Here is a 16,277-nt window from a genome sequence, read left to right on the forward strand (position 1 = left end):
ATAAATAACAAGGTCCTACAGTAGAGCACAGGGAACTATATTCAATATCCTGTGATAAACCACAATGGAAAAGAATATGAAAAAGAATGTATGTATATGTACAACTGAATCACTTTGCTGTACAAAACTTACACTTTGCTTACAAAACACTGTAAATCACCTATACTTCAATAAAATTTTTTTAAAAAGCATTATGATCGTGATACCCAAAATGTTAAAAGAATCAAATTAGGATTTCACTTTGGAATAGGGTCATCCCTTACACCTAGCCACGTTTTTTGAATAATTTAAAGGTTGCTGAAACCCCTTTGTTTAAACCTGCCTTGAAAAGATAGTGACTTGACCTTCAGAGAACCAGGGTACAGGCTGGCTCTGCCACCAACTACATACATCCCCTGGGCTGGTTGCAAGCTCAGAATGTGGGTTTTGTCTTAAATGCACCAAAGACAGGTCCTTCTGAAGCTTCTCAACAGCCTCACACTTGGGTTTTCAAACCTGAGCTCCCTCCAAAGTTCTAACAGATGGTTAGGAAAAGGACCTGGGGACACCTCCTGCTGCATCCCCATCGCGACCTCAACCTTGGCCCTCACCTCTGGTTCTGCTCTGCGTGGGTCAGATGGATGAGGGACGGATGGACGCTGACCAAAGGCTGTCCCCAGCACCCCCGTCTGTTTCTCACCTCACTGAGCTGAGGCTCCCCCCAACCCCACCCCAAGGCCATTCTTCCTACTTGCGAAACACCCCCTGTGCATTTCCCCAGGCCCCCCACCCCCGACGTCCTCTCTCAGCTGTAACAGTCATGCCTGATGGACCTCACACAAAGCCTTCTTCAAGCCACCAGCTGTGGGTCCATCTCAATCTGATTTCAATCAGTGTAAACAAGAACGCTGAAGTGGGTGATGAGGCAAAGAGGTGAGTTTGTAGTTTTAAGAGAGGCAAAGAGAGCTGCTTAGACACCCCACGGTATCTCATGCCATCAGGGAGGAGGGAACGGAGGTACCGGTTCAGGATGCCCGGCTCAATCCCCCTCCGCTCTGGCCAGGAGGTGAGTGTGGAGGAGGGTGCCCTCGACGGCACGTCTGTCTTCAGCTTCCTGAAGACCGACAGGCCCACAAAGGTTTCCCCAAGATGTCCTGTCGTTAAGTCTGAGGCAGCGGCTACCCTAAGAGAAGTAAAGCACATTCTTTGTCAAATATTTCACGAGAAGATGTGATTCCAGTTCAGGAAGTGAGGATTGTAACTATTCATCACCAGCCTTAGGCACTTTCTCTGGCAGGTCTGATCTGCACGCTGGCGCGAACTCCGTCTCCACACACTTACCCCACTTCCTGAGTCCCCAGCGGAAGCTGCTGCTTTCTGGCACCAGCATTAACCCGCCCAAGTCTATTTCAATCCCATTTTCATTCTGGCAGACGGTTTTCTGCAAAGCACCCGCGGTCAGCTCTCTGCTGATTTTAGCGAACGCGGCACACAAACCTTCTTTGGCGTGTATAACTGGCAGCAGACACATCTCCTCTCCACCTCTCCTGCATGTGTTTGAAGTTTGAGGAAATGGGGACAAAGAAGCAAAGACAGCTCTGCGTCTAACGCCACAGCCAAGCCTAGGAGACACACAGAATCTGCAACAGCTCTGTGAAGAGGCAGAGAATGATGGCCTCCCGGGTAGGATGGGCTGTGCAAACAGGATGGTCTGAGAAAGCAAACGAGAGGCTGCAGATCCTCCAGATTAATCGTTGCCGAAATCACTTCCCGTCATCACAGGAAGGAGCAATTAAGCATGAAGCACAGGCTCAGCTCGGTGCTCTGTGATGACTTAGAGGGGTGAGACTGTGCGGGGAACGGGAGGGAGGTCCAAGAAGGAACGGGCATATGTATACACGTGGCTGATTCACTTTGCTGTACAGCAGAAACTAACACAACACTGTAAAGCAACTATACTTCAATTTTAAAAAAGAATAATAATAAAAAACAAACTAAAAGTTCTCAAACTGCATGATGGCTGCACAACTCAGTACATTTACTAAATATTAATGAATTATCTATTTAAAGTCAGTTAATTTTACAGTATGTAAATTATACTTGAATAAAGTTGCTTAAAAAAAAGAATTAGGGCTTCCCTGGTGGCGCAGTGGTTGAGAGTCCGCCTGCCAATGCAGGGGACGCGGGTTCGTGCCCTGGTCTGGGAAGATCCCACATGCCGCAGAGCGGCTGGGCCCGTGAGCCATGGCCACTGAGCCTGCGCGTCTGGAGCCTGTGCTCCGCAACGGGAGAGGCCACAACACTGAGAGGCCCACGTACCGCAAAAAAAAAAAAAAAAAAAAAAAAGAATGAAATACAGAGGATTAAACTGAGGGAGAAAAAAGAAGTTCAGGTAAAGTGATGCTGACAACCATAGAGTTATAAGAATTTCAATGCAATCTCAGATCTCGCAAGGCAGGGGAGGGGTGGAAATACGGCTTCTTAGAAAAAAGGCACAGCAGAGTCTTACAGGCAGAAAACAACAGTTTCCCAGATTCGCTCTCTATTAGATGGATTTGCGAAGTTTCACACCAAATTTGAACTTAAAGAGATTCTTATAGGGTGTTTTTCATAGCAGTGACCACAGACCACCTAAATCAAAGGAAAACTGGGGTGCTTGCTTAAAAATGTAAATGTCTAAGTCTTTGGAATCAACATTTGTGGAAATTGGGCCTAAGAAACTGCCAATTTAATAAACATCAGGTTATCTTGTTTTTTATATGTGTGTGTGTGTGTGTATATATATATATATATATATATACAAAAATATATAAAGTCCTAACACACGTGCGGTGTTGCCCATCATGGTTTTGAATTCTGTTTCCCTGATGTTAGTGATGTTGGGCATCTTTTCATGTAACTGTTGGCCATCTGTACGTCTTCTTTGGAAATATGTCTGTTCAGGTCCTTTGCCCATTTTTAAATCGGGTTATTTGTTTCTTTGTTATTGAGTTGTAGGAGTGCCTTATACATTTTGGATATTAACCCCCTATCAGATATATGGTTTGCAAATATTTTCTTTCATTCTGTAGGTTGCCTTTTCATTCTGTTGTTTCTTTTGCTGTGCAGAAACTTTTGGCAAGAATATGGAAAGGTTAGAACCCTTGTACACTCATATATATATATATATATAATGGAATATTATTTAGCCATAAAAAGGAGGGAAATCCTATCACGTGTGACAACATGGGTGAAGTCGGAGGACATTACACTAAGTGAAATAAGCTGGACCCAGAAGGATAAATACTTTTGATTCCACTTATGTGAGGAATAAACTAGTCAAACTCATAGGAACAGAGCATAGAATTGTGGTTGCCAAGGTGTGGGAGGGGAGAGGGGATTTGTCGTTCAATGGGTATAAAGTTTCAGTTAAGCAAGATGATTAGATTCCAGAGCTGTGCAGGCAACACTGTTCCCAGAGCCAACTTAAAGTGTTTACTGAGAGGGCAGCTCTCATATCATGTGTTCTTAGCACACACGAAAAAAAAGAGGGAGATGCACGAGAACATTTTTGGATTTGTGAATGTTTACTACCTTGATTGTAGTGATGATGTCACAAACTCATCAAACTGTATACATTAAGTATATGGAGATTTTTTTATATCAATTATACAATAAAGCTTTAAAAAAAAAAAAAAAAAAAAGCACCCAGGGGATCTCCCTGGTGGTCCAGTGGTTGAGACTCCACACTTCCAATTCAGGGGGCAGGGGTTCGATCCCTGGTCGGGGAACTAGATCCCACACACACACACACAAAAGCATCCGGGTGATGTTTTTGTTTTTGTTTTTGTTTTTGTTTTTGTTTTGTGGTACGTGAGCCTCTCACTGTTGTGGCCTCTCCCGCTGCGGAACACAGGCTCCGGACGTGCAGGCTCAGCGGCCATGGCTCACGGGCCCAGCCGCTCCGCAGCATGTGGGATCTTCCCGGACCGGGGCACGAACCCATGTCCCCTGCATCGGCAGGCAGACTCCCAACCACTGCGCCACCAGGGAAGCCCCGGGTGATTTTTTTAAAGATTCCTTTAAAAAGTTCTCTTCTCTTAAAACTATATCCTGAACACAGCAGCTGGGGCTGTGACACATCAGTGAGCTGTCTGTCCCAGGACCTGCTCCTCCAAAGACCAGACATGCCTGCAAAGAAACCACACCCACACTGAGGGGCTGGTGCCAGCCGACTCTGTCCCAGGGAGAGGGGAGCAGAGTGGGGAGCACATTGCTCCCTTGCGTGACCTTCTGCACATCTTTGCCCACCGTGGGCCGGGGCTTCTGGGCAGGACTAGGTCCACAGTGGAAAGAGAAAGGCGCCTCCAGGTGAGGAAATATGACCAGGCAGACTCCCGCTACTGAAACTGTCTGGACAGCCAGTGATTCTGGATTAAAGACACCAAAGTTCTCGAATATAGAAATGCTATTTCCCCTAAAGAACCACGGTCACCTGTCTGGTGTATTAAACGCCAGTCAGAGCTGGGAAATCAATGAAAATGCACAGGGTCCCCATCATGCCCAGAGAGGCAAAGCACAGATCAGAAAAGCCTGCTTGGGCAGCTTTCATCAGAAGGTACCTCTTCTAAGCTGGTGTCTGAGATCCCACAGCCCGTCAGGTACAGGTGGTGAAGCTTCTGGTCCAGGGCCTGGAAAAGCCCTGTGAAGCAGGCTTTGTCTGCATCCTCAGGGATCGTGTAGCTCAGCTCGCCCCAGCTGCTGCCTCGGAGGGATGCCTGTGGGATGTAGGTCTGCATCGGAGACATGGCACAAGCTGTGTCCTTCGGGTCCCGGCCTCCAGAACAGAAGGCTATCCAAAAAAAAGTCACGGAACAGCAAGGATTGTAAACCCAAACATACCAAATTTACATCAACTGATTTCACACCTATCCCTAAGCAAAGTATTTTGAAATTCCAATTCTTGCTCCACACCCACCAGTGTCCATAATCCGTTTCTCCCTTTCGCAGGCACATCGTTTCCTCCACAAGGACTGAGACCCCAAGGACCTTGTGTCCTGTTCTGTCACCTCCCCAAGACCTGCAGCAGGCAAGGCCCAGGCTGGATTCAGAATAAACACCTGCTGAGCGACCTGACCCCAACGTGGAAATGTTGTGACCGGGGAGCAGTCTGGATCTGTCTCCTCTGCCCCCCGAGGAGGTACGTGTCTCCCTGCAACTACCCCTGGGGTCTCACCTCCTTGCCCTGCCCGTGGGCCTGGGTCAGGCTGGAGAGGGTGCTGCGGCACTGGAGCCACCCCTGCTGCAGCACTGCCACGCGGTCACTCGGCCCCTCGGCCCCTCGGCCTAGTCCACGTGGTGGGTGGTGAAGATGACAGTCCGGCATCAGACCCACACAACATGCCAGGGGTCCATCTCGAACCTCCAGTGGGGGAAGCCAATGCGGGTGTGGGTGGTGTCGAGAGCATCACAGGGTTTTAGGTTAGCCGAGGTCACCCCCCAAATCAGAAGCCCGGAAACGCCTCTGGGTTAGGACACGGCTTCTGCAAACCCTCCATCATGAAGGGTGACACTGAGAGACAAGCCAGGGAGCCCCCGGGTCCAGCCGCCCCGTCCGGAAGAGCTCACAGCAGCTGTGGCCACAGAGAGTGCATTTCAGGCAGGGGGCAGGTGTGGGGGCCCTCCCCAGGAAGAAAGGCCCCACCGAGCACGGGGCACGTGGCCCCGTTTTGCAGAAACGAACGTTCGGCTCATACGTGTCCTCTATGAATTCTCTCGCTTGTCGAGTTTCACTACGTTTGCTGGGGGAGGAAAGGGGCCAGACTGACCTCAGAAGGCCAGAGGCCCTACAAGGTGTTTTCATAAAGTTCACTTCAGCTACCTGAAGGGAAGCTCTCAGGCCTACATCGAGCCCATTCTACCTATTCTAGTTTACTGAATAGAAATAAACCCATCGATTGATTCTCATCTCAAAAGCAAATTTTCCAAGAGAGAAGCCCAAACACATTTTTAACTCTACCAGATTTTATATTTTTAAATAGCAGAGAAAGATGGAAAGACCAGGATCTCAATTCATTTTTCTTAACTGCATCTAAAAAGAAACCATGATATATAGCCCCTAGAGCACAGTGGCCAATATCGCCACAGATGTGTCCCAAAGACCAAGGCCAACCCCCTGGCATGAGAGGTCCTTCGAGGCTAAGAAAATGTGCTCAGTCCCTGATCTGGGGTTAGAGACGGTTTAGAGAACAGATGATGTGTTTCCAGACAATCAAGTCATCTGAAAATGAAAGTTAGCTGGAATGTAAATTCCCAAAAAATGTAGATTAAGTTCACAGATGTTTGATGCTTCTCAGCGGACATTTAGGAAATTCAAGACACCCCCAAACCTCAAAGGACAAGTGTGGCTCAGTAAGACACCACTTTAGCGTTCCCCCAGTTCAGGTGGTGCGTTTGGTCCCCTCTTCTCGGAAAGTGGTCCTTCCCCAACCACTTCTCTTGCCTGTTTTAACAGCAGTGATGAGCGGCCACTGGCTGAGCACCCACGTACCAGGCACTGAGCTGGGCACTTGCACACACTCACTTCACACACAGCCCCACAAGGCGCGTGACTGTCTCCATTTGCAAACTGGAGTCCAGAGGCGTGGGATCATTTCCCAGGTCGTCCAGGATGTGTAGAGCAGGAGGGGGAGGAGTGGACCCATTTGCTCTGGTACCTTTTCCGTCATTGTTGGTCCTCCAAGGGAGGCCAGGAAGCACTGGTCCTAGGGCTGACCAGGACCTCAGCACCAAGCATCACTCAGCAGGAAACGCAGATCACATCCCAGGGAGCCGGAGAGCCAAACGCCCCGTGTTCTGCCAGCAGAGCCTCCTTCTGTTCAGCAGGGATCACTTGCGTTTGTGCCGCCCTTAGTTCTGGTTTACAAAGCTGTGGCACAGCTGCCTGGAGGTTTGGGGCTGTTTCCAGACACCGCTACATGCTGATGCTTGAAAACCTATTTCCCTGCTGGTACCACCCATCTTATCCGACTGATTTCACACGTCCGTCCGCACACAGATGCTTCCAAAGGAGCCTCCAAAGACAACCACTGCCAAATGACCTAGAACAGCGAGAATATATTTAATTTAGAACAACAGAATTTGAAGAAAGCTGCCTGTTTCCGAGACTTTTATCGTATCTGGTGTTCTGTGCAAAGTTACAATTATGCTCATGACTCAAATGTTCTGTCAGCGGAGCCCTGAAGGCCCAGCTGATTCTTAAAATAAACAAGAACCAAGAGCCTGTGGTGTTTGCTGTGCGCTGCAACTCAGGTGAGCAGAGTGACCGTACCTGCTGACCTGCCCGCCTCTCCCTGTCCTCTTCGTCAGCCCCACTCCCAGGGCAGGGAAAGGATTTACGTTCATTTTATCTCAAAACGTCACCCGTCCCTTTACGCGGTGTCCAAAGTCTCTTGCACAGAGGGTCACGATTTCTCATCCTACTTTTCTCCCCAAAGGGCCTCAGGTAAGAGGAGAGAGGGGCGAGCTGTGATCTCGGGGCAGTGGGCAGGGGGAGGGGCTCGGGCCCGGTGTGGTCAGCATCCTCTGGCCCCGGGTGATGACCAGGACCACCTGGTCCTGTCCCCGCCCCCGTGCAGCAGGGCCTCGGACAGGGTCAGCCCACGGCACGGGGCCCTCGGCTCCCCTGGGCCCCTCGGTCCTGCTGACCGCCAGCCCCCGAGTCTCCCCCGGCTTCCAGGGCCCACCTCACCCCCGTAGGCAGCATGCCTGGCAGGCTCTGCCGCCCTCTCAGTGCAGAAGCTGGGGACTGTGAAAGTGCGGGACAGGCGCCACGGGTGCGGCCCTGGGCCAGCGTCCCGCTAGGCCTCATGAGCTCTCATGTGGCTGCACCGGGTCAGGAGGATCCCTCACCCCTGACCACCTCACGGGCCCGGAGCAGTCTCCCAGCCCAGGGCGGTCTGTGGCCTTTTCTGTCTTCTCCCTCCACGACCCCCCTAGGTTTCTGCAACAGAAAAGGACAGGGTGGTCCTTTCAGGTGTCCTCCCCGACCCCAGCCTTTAAGCTTCAAGGGATGAACAGGAGCATCTTTTCTGCCTTAAGGAGAGATTATGACGACTTTTCTCTGCTCCCTTCTCCCTGCATTTCTTAAGAAGCAAATCCTAATCTCCCCCAGGGAGGTGAAGGTTTCAGGTTAAGTCAAAAAGGCTTTGTACTCAAAAGTCCAAAAAGGAAAGAAAACATTTTACAAGCTTCCACGGTAACCCTGCCGCCGTTGCTCCCATGCGTGCCTAGCAGCAGCATTGGGTATGTTTCTCTCTTCCCGATGCTTTTTCCAAACTCCGGTGTTTCTGTGTGAAACGCAGTGCTTCCTGGCTGCAGTGCTTCAGAATCACAGCAGGAAATCAGAAGCTGGAAGTCAATAACTACCCATCTAATGCCCGAAGTTGGAAGTACTGTACACAATAATACAGGTGAGAAACACGAAACTTCCAAAGCCCAGCCCAGGCTCCACCCTTGGCTCGGGGAACCTCCTCTGTGGCTGTAAGCAAACCCCAGCCCTTATCTCTCTGACTCGGTTTCCTCCCCGAGAAAACAGAGGGCTTTTTCCAGATTATAGCTGGGACACCCCTCCTTGTAATCCCAGAATAACTCCAGAATGGAGCCCAACGTGGATGCGTGCAGTGTCCACTGACATCAGGCGTGACAAGCTCGGATGGCCCCACTGCTAAGCCGGCTGAGCAGCCCCCAGACGCCCGGCACCACAGGGATGCTGCATGACGGGTGTGTCTCCGTGCGCTCCTGGGAAATTTCTTTCCCCGAGAAGGATGACGTATTGGGATACGCCCCTTGCTCCCCTCCACCGCGGCGGTACAGCGGGAGGAGAACGCGGAGCGCCGCCTGGTCCCGCTTTCTTGGTATTCGAGGAGCACGTCCCAGACGCCACGGCAGGAACACGGGTCCACCCCGCACCACGGTCCTCGACGCCTCGAGGAAGGCGATGCCGAGGGACAGCTTCCTCCACGCGCCCCCTGAGAGGGCGCGGGCCGTGTTGGGGCTGGTGCCGTGGCAGCCCCACGTCCTAGAGAGTTCTGGAACGAGAACGCAGCCCTCCCCTCCCCGAACTCCTAATCCCACTCCACAAACAATGCCTTGTGAGGACCGAGCTCTTTCTAAGAGGCCCAGAAACACGGAGGAGGCCCAGGACCCACGTTGCCCACGAGTCCTGACGCAACAGCACCGGCCCCCGAGGGGCCCAGATGGAGCCACGTCAGGGGACCCAGCGCGGGGCCTCGTGAGCAGGACCTTCCCTTAGGTCCCGTTTGTAGGAAATACGTGCTGCCTTCTCTCTGGGCTTCACTCACACCTGCTGCCGAGGGCCCTCAGTTCCCTCGGGACCCTGCGGAGGCCGGTGGGGTGGCCAGAGCAGTCCGCCAGGCGCGTCTGCGGAAGGTCTGGACTCTGGTCCACGCGCGCTACGTCTGGAGCAGCCCCTTCCTGACTGAGGAATGACCAGACGCCGTTAGAGTGGGGATCGGCCCCTCTTATCTCCAGGAGCCTTCAGTCTCCACGCTGATTTCAGACGCCCGGCATCTCCCAACGAGAGGAGCCACCGCCGTCATTCCTCACAGGTAACCTTTCACTCTGAGTCCCGTGAACTCTTGGGAACACTTAGCTCCCCCCCACCTACTTAATCTCACCCTCTGTACAGCCCCTCTCAGAGCAGTGCCCCCCGAAGCCCTCCCCTGAGCACCCACAGCCAGTGGATTCCCTCCCGTGGAGCCGCAGGCGGGTCACAACTTCCTGGAGGCCACGGAGCAGCCAGAGAGGACGGGGCGCGGAGGGATCAAAAAGTGCCACTCAGCCTGGCTTCAAGACGGTCAGCTCCGAGAAACTGCAAACCCCCAGGCAAAGAGGCTGACTGGTAAAATCCCAGGAACCCGCCCGCCTGACCACGGAGTAAATGCCTCGCGTCCGTTTCACTGTTTGCGGATTTCTCATCCCCACCCAGAAGGAGCCCAGGAGAGCTTCTCGGGTCTGGTTGTCGGTCTGCCCACCTGATGGTTGGTTAGCGTCCCCGTGCATTTCCTGCAGGGTGAACCTCAACTTACATTCGGAGCTGTTCTTGCCCTTGTTTTTCAGGTGCTCCCACTGTGGACAGCAGCCCAGTTGGGAGGAAAAGGACAAGCGGTCCATCTCAGCAGGGGACTGCCTTCACCTTCATTCCCATTAGACCCCCAACCCCTCCCCGGCCAGGTGACTCCAACACCAGAGGAGGTGAATTTATTAAGCCCACGTTAGTCCCACATGGACCGGCAGAGAAAACCAACAGCAAAACAAGGCAGTGAGATGTCAGATGTTCTCAAACACGCAGGTCCTAATTCCATTTCTATGTTATACCAAAACCCCGCCCATTCTCTCTCGACCTTGAACTCAGCACACTCCTATGCACTCCACACCAGGCCACACCCTGGACCCAGCTGCTTCCAGCAGCCGCAGCTCCACCAGAGGCTCGATCCCACGCGTCCTCCTCCGACCACATCCTTTCTCCAGCCATCGCTCACCCACAAAACCGGACTCTCCTCTGGGCCCCCCAGCCCCTCCCTACCCTCTGCGTCCACAGGCTCTGCCCTCCACAGAGTCGCCCCCCCCCGACAACCCTCCCCGCCACTCCCAGGATGGTGCCCAGCAAGCCACCGCCCGCATCTGCCTCAGTGGTTCGCTCCGTATTCGAAACATCCTCTTCTCTTCCATCTTGATAACGTCCCATTTCGTTGCTCCCTTTTGCAGCAAGACTTCAGGGAAGAAGTGCGGTTTCCAGCCCCCTCCTTCCGTCCTCTCTCTACAGACTCCAGAGAGACCTCCCTCCCCACTGTGCTACTGAGATGTCTCTGCCCAAGTCACCAGCCACTTCCTTACCCTAAGTCCAGAGGTCGTGTTTCAGTCTTCATGTTACCTGACCCTCCTCAATGGACTGGTCCCTCCTCAGTCCCCACCGGTCCCTCCCCCTCATGCCTGGTGGGTTCCTCCTCATCCCTCCATCCTCTTCACACTTCAGGGTCCAGGGCTCGGTGCCCTGTCCTCTCCCCATGTCCACCTGCACACCTGTCCTCTTGGGTCTCTTCACCATCGAACAAGCCAGCCTGCAGCTGGAGCCCTGCGGTGCTCACCAGAATGCTCGACACTCACACTAACTGCATCACGGCATCCCATTGATAAAGTGCCTCCTTGACTTCTCCCTCCTCCTCCAAATAAAAGGCAGAACAGTAAAGACTGACTCTTGACAAAGGTTCCCTCTGAGGTGTCTACCCAGGATCCCGTTTGCCTTGAACAGGATTGTAGCTCCTCATTAAGGAAACCAAGCACTGCCACGGGAGCTGACAGTGAGTTCAGCTGCGAGTCAGGGGCTTCAGCCGCCGCTCCGCTAATTGAGAACAGCTGTCCTAAAACATGATCGCACCCCGACCACCTCTGTGCACACCAGCCTCGTTGCCAGGTAACACACAGCAAACTGATAACCACCGAGGTTGCTGCACCCACATCAAAAGATGGAGCCCGCAAAGCGTCGCTAGGAGCTACGTTGAGGCCCAGCCACTAGGAGAGCAGAGTCTGCCGTGGTCCAGGGTAGGTGCATACTTTGAATGAAAATCGGTGCCCCGTGACTTTTATAAAAATGTAGGTGGCACGTAACCAATCTGTCCTTTAGCAACACGCGTCACTTCTCTGCAAGTACCTGCTGTCGTTTAGGACAGGCTTGACTAGCGCAAAGGAGACATTTTCCTGTGTATTCGAGACCCCACGGTCACTAGCGTGGCTGTCATCCGCAGCCACTTCTGAAGACGTGATGTGAACCCGCCCCCTGCAGTGGAGAACAGCCTCTAGACGCCGCTTACCGGCCAACAATGTGAACTGGGGGGTGGGGGGAGACCACCGTTAAAACGAAGCCCAGGCACCATCTCTGATTTAAGGACTCGTGTCCCCTGAGGTTGGGGCTGCCTCGGTTCAGACTTAATTCGCATCTGACCCTGCGAGCGTGAGCGACCACCTGCATCTGACCTGCTCCACACCCGCTGTCCCTAAACACAGTCCCCCGTTTCAAGGGAGGTCCTCCAGAGAAGCACTGCTCTCTTCCAGGCGTGGAGAATACACCTGCCCGGAGACGGGCACTGCTGGAGAGACAGGGGGTCGTTTTCCAGCAGTGCTCCCAACCGCAAGGTTTTTCTGTTTCACGTGGTGAGGAACAGGGTCTCTGGGGACGGAGCACTCCCAAGCCCTGCACGCTTTCTCCTTCACTACCCGCTGACTGTAAACCCTCACTTTACAAAATGAATCTTGCAAAACTACTTCAAGGCAGCGATACGCGGTCACGTGTGACAGTTCCTTAGATGCCCATTTTCTTCTGAGGCCCGTGCAGTACTGACCATCCGTCCTCACATCCCGGCCCCAAAGCTGCATCTCCCCGCCGTGGGTCGGGCCTGCCTGGCGTCCTGTTTCGTGAAGTCGTCCTGAGAACAAGGAGCCTCCACACTGGCCCGGCTGTGCGTCCCCCCGAGGGCCAAGCCCAGCGTGGGCCACGCCCTCACACCCACCCCGGCCGTGTCTTCTACATCAGTGGCTCCCCTGCTGGCTTAAGGCCCCACCCGGCCCTGTCCTTCCCCCTCGACCCACTCCACACCCACCTCCCAGAGACGCCACTTTGTGTCCTGACCAGGAACTCAGGTCCCCTCTGCCTTCTGGGCTCAACTTCTGCACATCCCGGTGAAACGGGGGGAGCTTCTGTGGCCTCCCAGCCCGTCCTGCTGCCCAGCCCTTCCTCCGCTCGCCACACACGTCTCCTCTGCTCCCCCCAGAATGCATCCTGACCCCAGACCCTTCCTGGCCCCACCATGGACACCCAGCTGGTCAACGTGGTCGTGAACAGCCTTCAAACCTGGGCCTCCGTCGCAACCATGACTCAGGCTCTCAGCGGCCTCTCTGCGTCCCGTCCCTCTCAGGGCTGGCACCTGCCCAGGGCCACCGGTACACCCGCAGCGCCGCAGGCTGCTCGGCCCCTGCTGCCTGCAACCACCTGCCCGCAGGGTAACGTCCAGGCTCCTCGGCAGGACCGCTTAGGCTCCTTCGCCCTCTCCTCACCCCCTCCGCCCGTCCTTTGCACCTCGGGACACCCAGAAGCACCCACACCTGTTACACACCCATACACGGAGGCAGCGGGGGCAGAGGTGGCTGCCCCTCACCTACGGACATGCCCACGCAGCTCCTGATGGGTCCCCGTGGTGCCTTCAGGGAGGGGAATAGCAGCAGGTGGTCGAGCACCGGGAGGGGGGCAAACAGGACGTGGCGCTGCGGACACGTGCCCAGCTCTGCCCTGACCGAGGGTGCCTCCGTCTGCACGTTCCTGCCATTGACTGCAATGGCTCCGGATGGCAGGAGCGGTAGAGCCCCCTCAGTAAAGATCTGCAGAGAAAGAAGACACGTAAGCGGGGGGGTGGGGGGGTGTGCCGCCCTGACCCCCCAGCGGTCCCAGGGATGCCTGCAGCCTGCGGGGGGTCGCACCCAACCTCCCGCCAGCTGCCTCCTACACACGGAGGCAAAAAATGGCAGGAGCTCGGCGGGACGCGGGCCTGCGGTCTGGTCATGCTCCTCTGGGAGGCGCTGTGGCCACCGACCTCAGAGCTGCGAGTGTAGGATGGTGACTCCGAGTCTGTCGTCACAGACGAGGAAGCAAGCTAGAGAAACAGCCGATCACCCAAGTCCTCACTGGATGTGAGGCGAGCAGAGACGCAACCTCAACCCCCAGACCTGCAGCCGGGCCTCATTCCTCTACAGGTGGCTGGAGCCACCTGTCTGCCATGTCAAATCCACGACAAGCCGAGGCCCGTCTCCAGAAACTCCTGTCTGCCTTGCCCACAGGACACCTGAGGTCTGCCCAGTCTGCTAGTTCAGGGAGTTTATTATTCATGCTTTAGACTATGTTCTTTTTCTCCAAAGTGAGATATACACCCACCACAAGACCTAGCAAACCACTCCTAACTACTTACAGAAAGAAATTAAAATGTGTGTCCACACAAAGGGGTCTACGTGAATGTTCCTAATCACCAAAACCTGGACACAACCTCAACTGCCACCAACAGGTGAAACAATAAACCAACTGTGGTGTTTCCACCACGTGGAATCCTCAGGACCAGACAGCTGATGCGACAGTACCACACGTGGGTCTCCGAGCATCGTGCCAACGGGGGACCCAGCACAACTCCACTTATAGGAAACGTTAGAGAATGCAAACCGCGTAACAGCAACAAACAGCAGGTCTGGTCGCTCGGGGGCCAGGATCCAGGAGGCACAGGGGCCTTGGGGCGGGGAGCGTCACAAACGTCGGTGTCCTGTTCCTCCCCCGGCTGCTGTGCAGCTGTAGCTAAGCCTGTCGGCCCATCAGACACACATCTGGACACATACTGTTTGCTGCACGTGAACTGCACCTCAGTAACTTTGATTGACAACTGTGCGCTATAAAATTTTCAAACCTCTTCGGGGGATACAATGGGACCGAGTGTACACATCTGGATGAGTCTCAGAGCTTTTCATTTCAAGCAGTGACCACCAACCAGTGAACAGGCCTCTGAGCCTCTCCTCTGAGACCTGCCAGGAAGAGACATCCCTGGGGTAACTCACAGCCTGCTGCAAACAGGCACAAAAAATGACGCAGTCAGCGACCCTCGAAACATCGAGAAACTCCTGATTTAATTCTCATCGTTGTGCTGAATACAAACTCCAGGTTTTCTTGTAGGAAATGTGCATTACTGAAAGCACAGTGTGGAGGCTGGCTTTCTGAGTCATTATTTGAGCAACGTTTCCTTTCCTGATCTGAAAACACTAAAAAACTACACAGCGTAATCTTCAACTCTATTTCAGCATCCGAGGAAAGTAGAAACCTTTCCACGTTTTCACAGTAAAAGATTTCTGAAGCTTTATGTTTTCCACCTATAAGAATTCTGAAGCAAATACTCCCTTTTCTTGCTTTAACTAAGCATATACTTTAGTCCTACTAATAAAGAACAAAAAGACAGTCACTTGTTCAAAAGAGACAGTCAGTAATTTGGGTGGTTTGCCCTTAAACACGCCCCATTTCCACAGTCAGCTCAGGGCTGTTTTGTGGGCCATGAATGTTTGAGCTCATCCTTTCTCTGGGATCACATGATTTGATTCTTTAAACAGATCTGGAGCCATTGGATCCCAAATCAAAAATAAAGGGTTCACACAAACACAACCACACAAAAAGCAGAACATGAAAAAGAAAAATACTCAGGTGTTAAAAAAGTTGCAAGCGTCATTGCAAATTTCATCTTCCTCTAGATACGCAAGAAGAGTTAAACTTAGTAGGAGAAAAAAAAAGTCATAGGACTTTCAAAGGCCAAAGTGAAACCGTGAATATCTTTTAGGGAATAAAAGAATTAAATTTATTTTTAAAAGTCCCTCCCCCTCCCTTGAGTCTGCTCAGACCCACGGCACCTCTAGTGAGAAGTCTGTCTTTCTGCTGTGTCTTTAAACTCTGTACTGAGACAAAATTAAAAAAAAGAAGAAAAGCGATCTAGCTTCTGTCTCACAGGTAAACTGGTATCTGTAAGAACCAAAGCCCCAGGTTTCAGGAGGGGAGTGGGACGTACATGGTCTTCCCAGCACCGTTGGTCCCCAGCAGGGCAGTGATCTGGTACCTGTGGAAGGTCAGGGTCAGGTCCCGGACCTCCACCTGGTGGTGATCATGCTCCTTGGTCACAGAAAGCAGGACAACACCTGGGGGGCCTCCTTCCAGCTCTCCTTCCCCATTTTGCAGGGATGAGCCTGTGAGAAGATGCAATTCACCCTGAGGGGAGTTCAAAAGCCCCCAAAGTAACGTTCACAGTTAATAACTCAGTGGCTGCCTCGGGCTTGAATTCTAGTTCTGTGAAACTTGCAAAGCAATTCAAAATCTTTCTCAAGAGGCAGATTATACGATGGCAAAAATTAAGTGAAATCACTGACTACAAAGTTTTGTACCCTATGCTACACATTTTGCAAGAAAATAAAAACAAGCACGCACGCACACAGGTGTTTGTACGTATGCAGAGGAATGATGGCAGGCGGGTTAGTTACACACACGACTGACAGTCTCCAGAGAAGGTGACCATTGCTCGGCGGTGCTGTCCCAAATTTTCTGTGAGATTCGTATTTTACTTGGGCAGTCAGAAAACAATTACAATATTGACTTACAGTATAAAACCGTCACAATGGGAGCTTGTTTATCCACAGATTCCTGCTAAGCTGTGCTCTGTGGACAAGCCCCAGGC

At 52.8% G+C, this 16,277-nt stretch overlaps 1 protein-coding gene across 1 annotated transcript in view; it reads right to left on the reverse strand.

Moving 5' to 3' along the window:
* Positions 1-16,277, reverse strand: part of ABCA13 (ATP binding cassette subfamily A member 13) — a 296,583-nt gene that overhangs the window by 141,749 nt on the left and 138,557 nt on the right. Inside the window, 13 exon segments of the mRNA XM_027124171.1 lie at positions 1,001-1,162; positions 1,290-1,420; positions 4,581-4,792; positions 4,795-4,810; positions 5,314-5,342; positions 8,867-8,925; positions 8,927-9,003; positions 9,005-9,037; positions 9,964-10,107; positions 11,850-11,865; positions 13,191-13,227; positions 13,230-13,410; positions 15,614-15,792. Coding sequence (XP_026979972.1) covers positions 1,001-1,162; positions 1,290-1,420; positions 4,581-4,792; positions 4,795-4,810; positions 5,314-5,342; positions 8,867-8,925; positions 8,927-9,003; positions 9,005-9,037; positions 9,964-10,107; positions 11,850-11,865; positions 13,191-13,227; positions 13,230-13,410; positions 15,614-15,792 — 1,276 coding nt within the window.

The sequence above is a fragment of the Aethalodelphis obliquidens genome, unplaced genomic scaffold (assembly GCF_003676395.1).
Source record: "Aethalodelphis obliquidens isolate GAN/ISIS:26980383/991018 unplaced genomic scaffold, ASM367639v1 scaffold27, whole genome shotgun sequence".
NCBI lineage: Eukaryota > Metazoa > Chordata > Mammalia > Artiodactyla > Delphinidae > Aethalodelphis > Aethalodelphis obliquidens.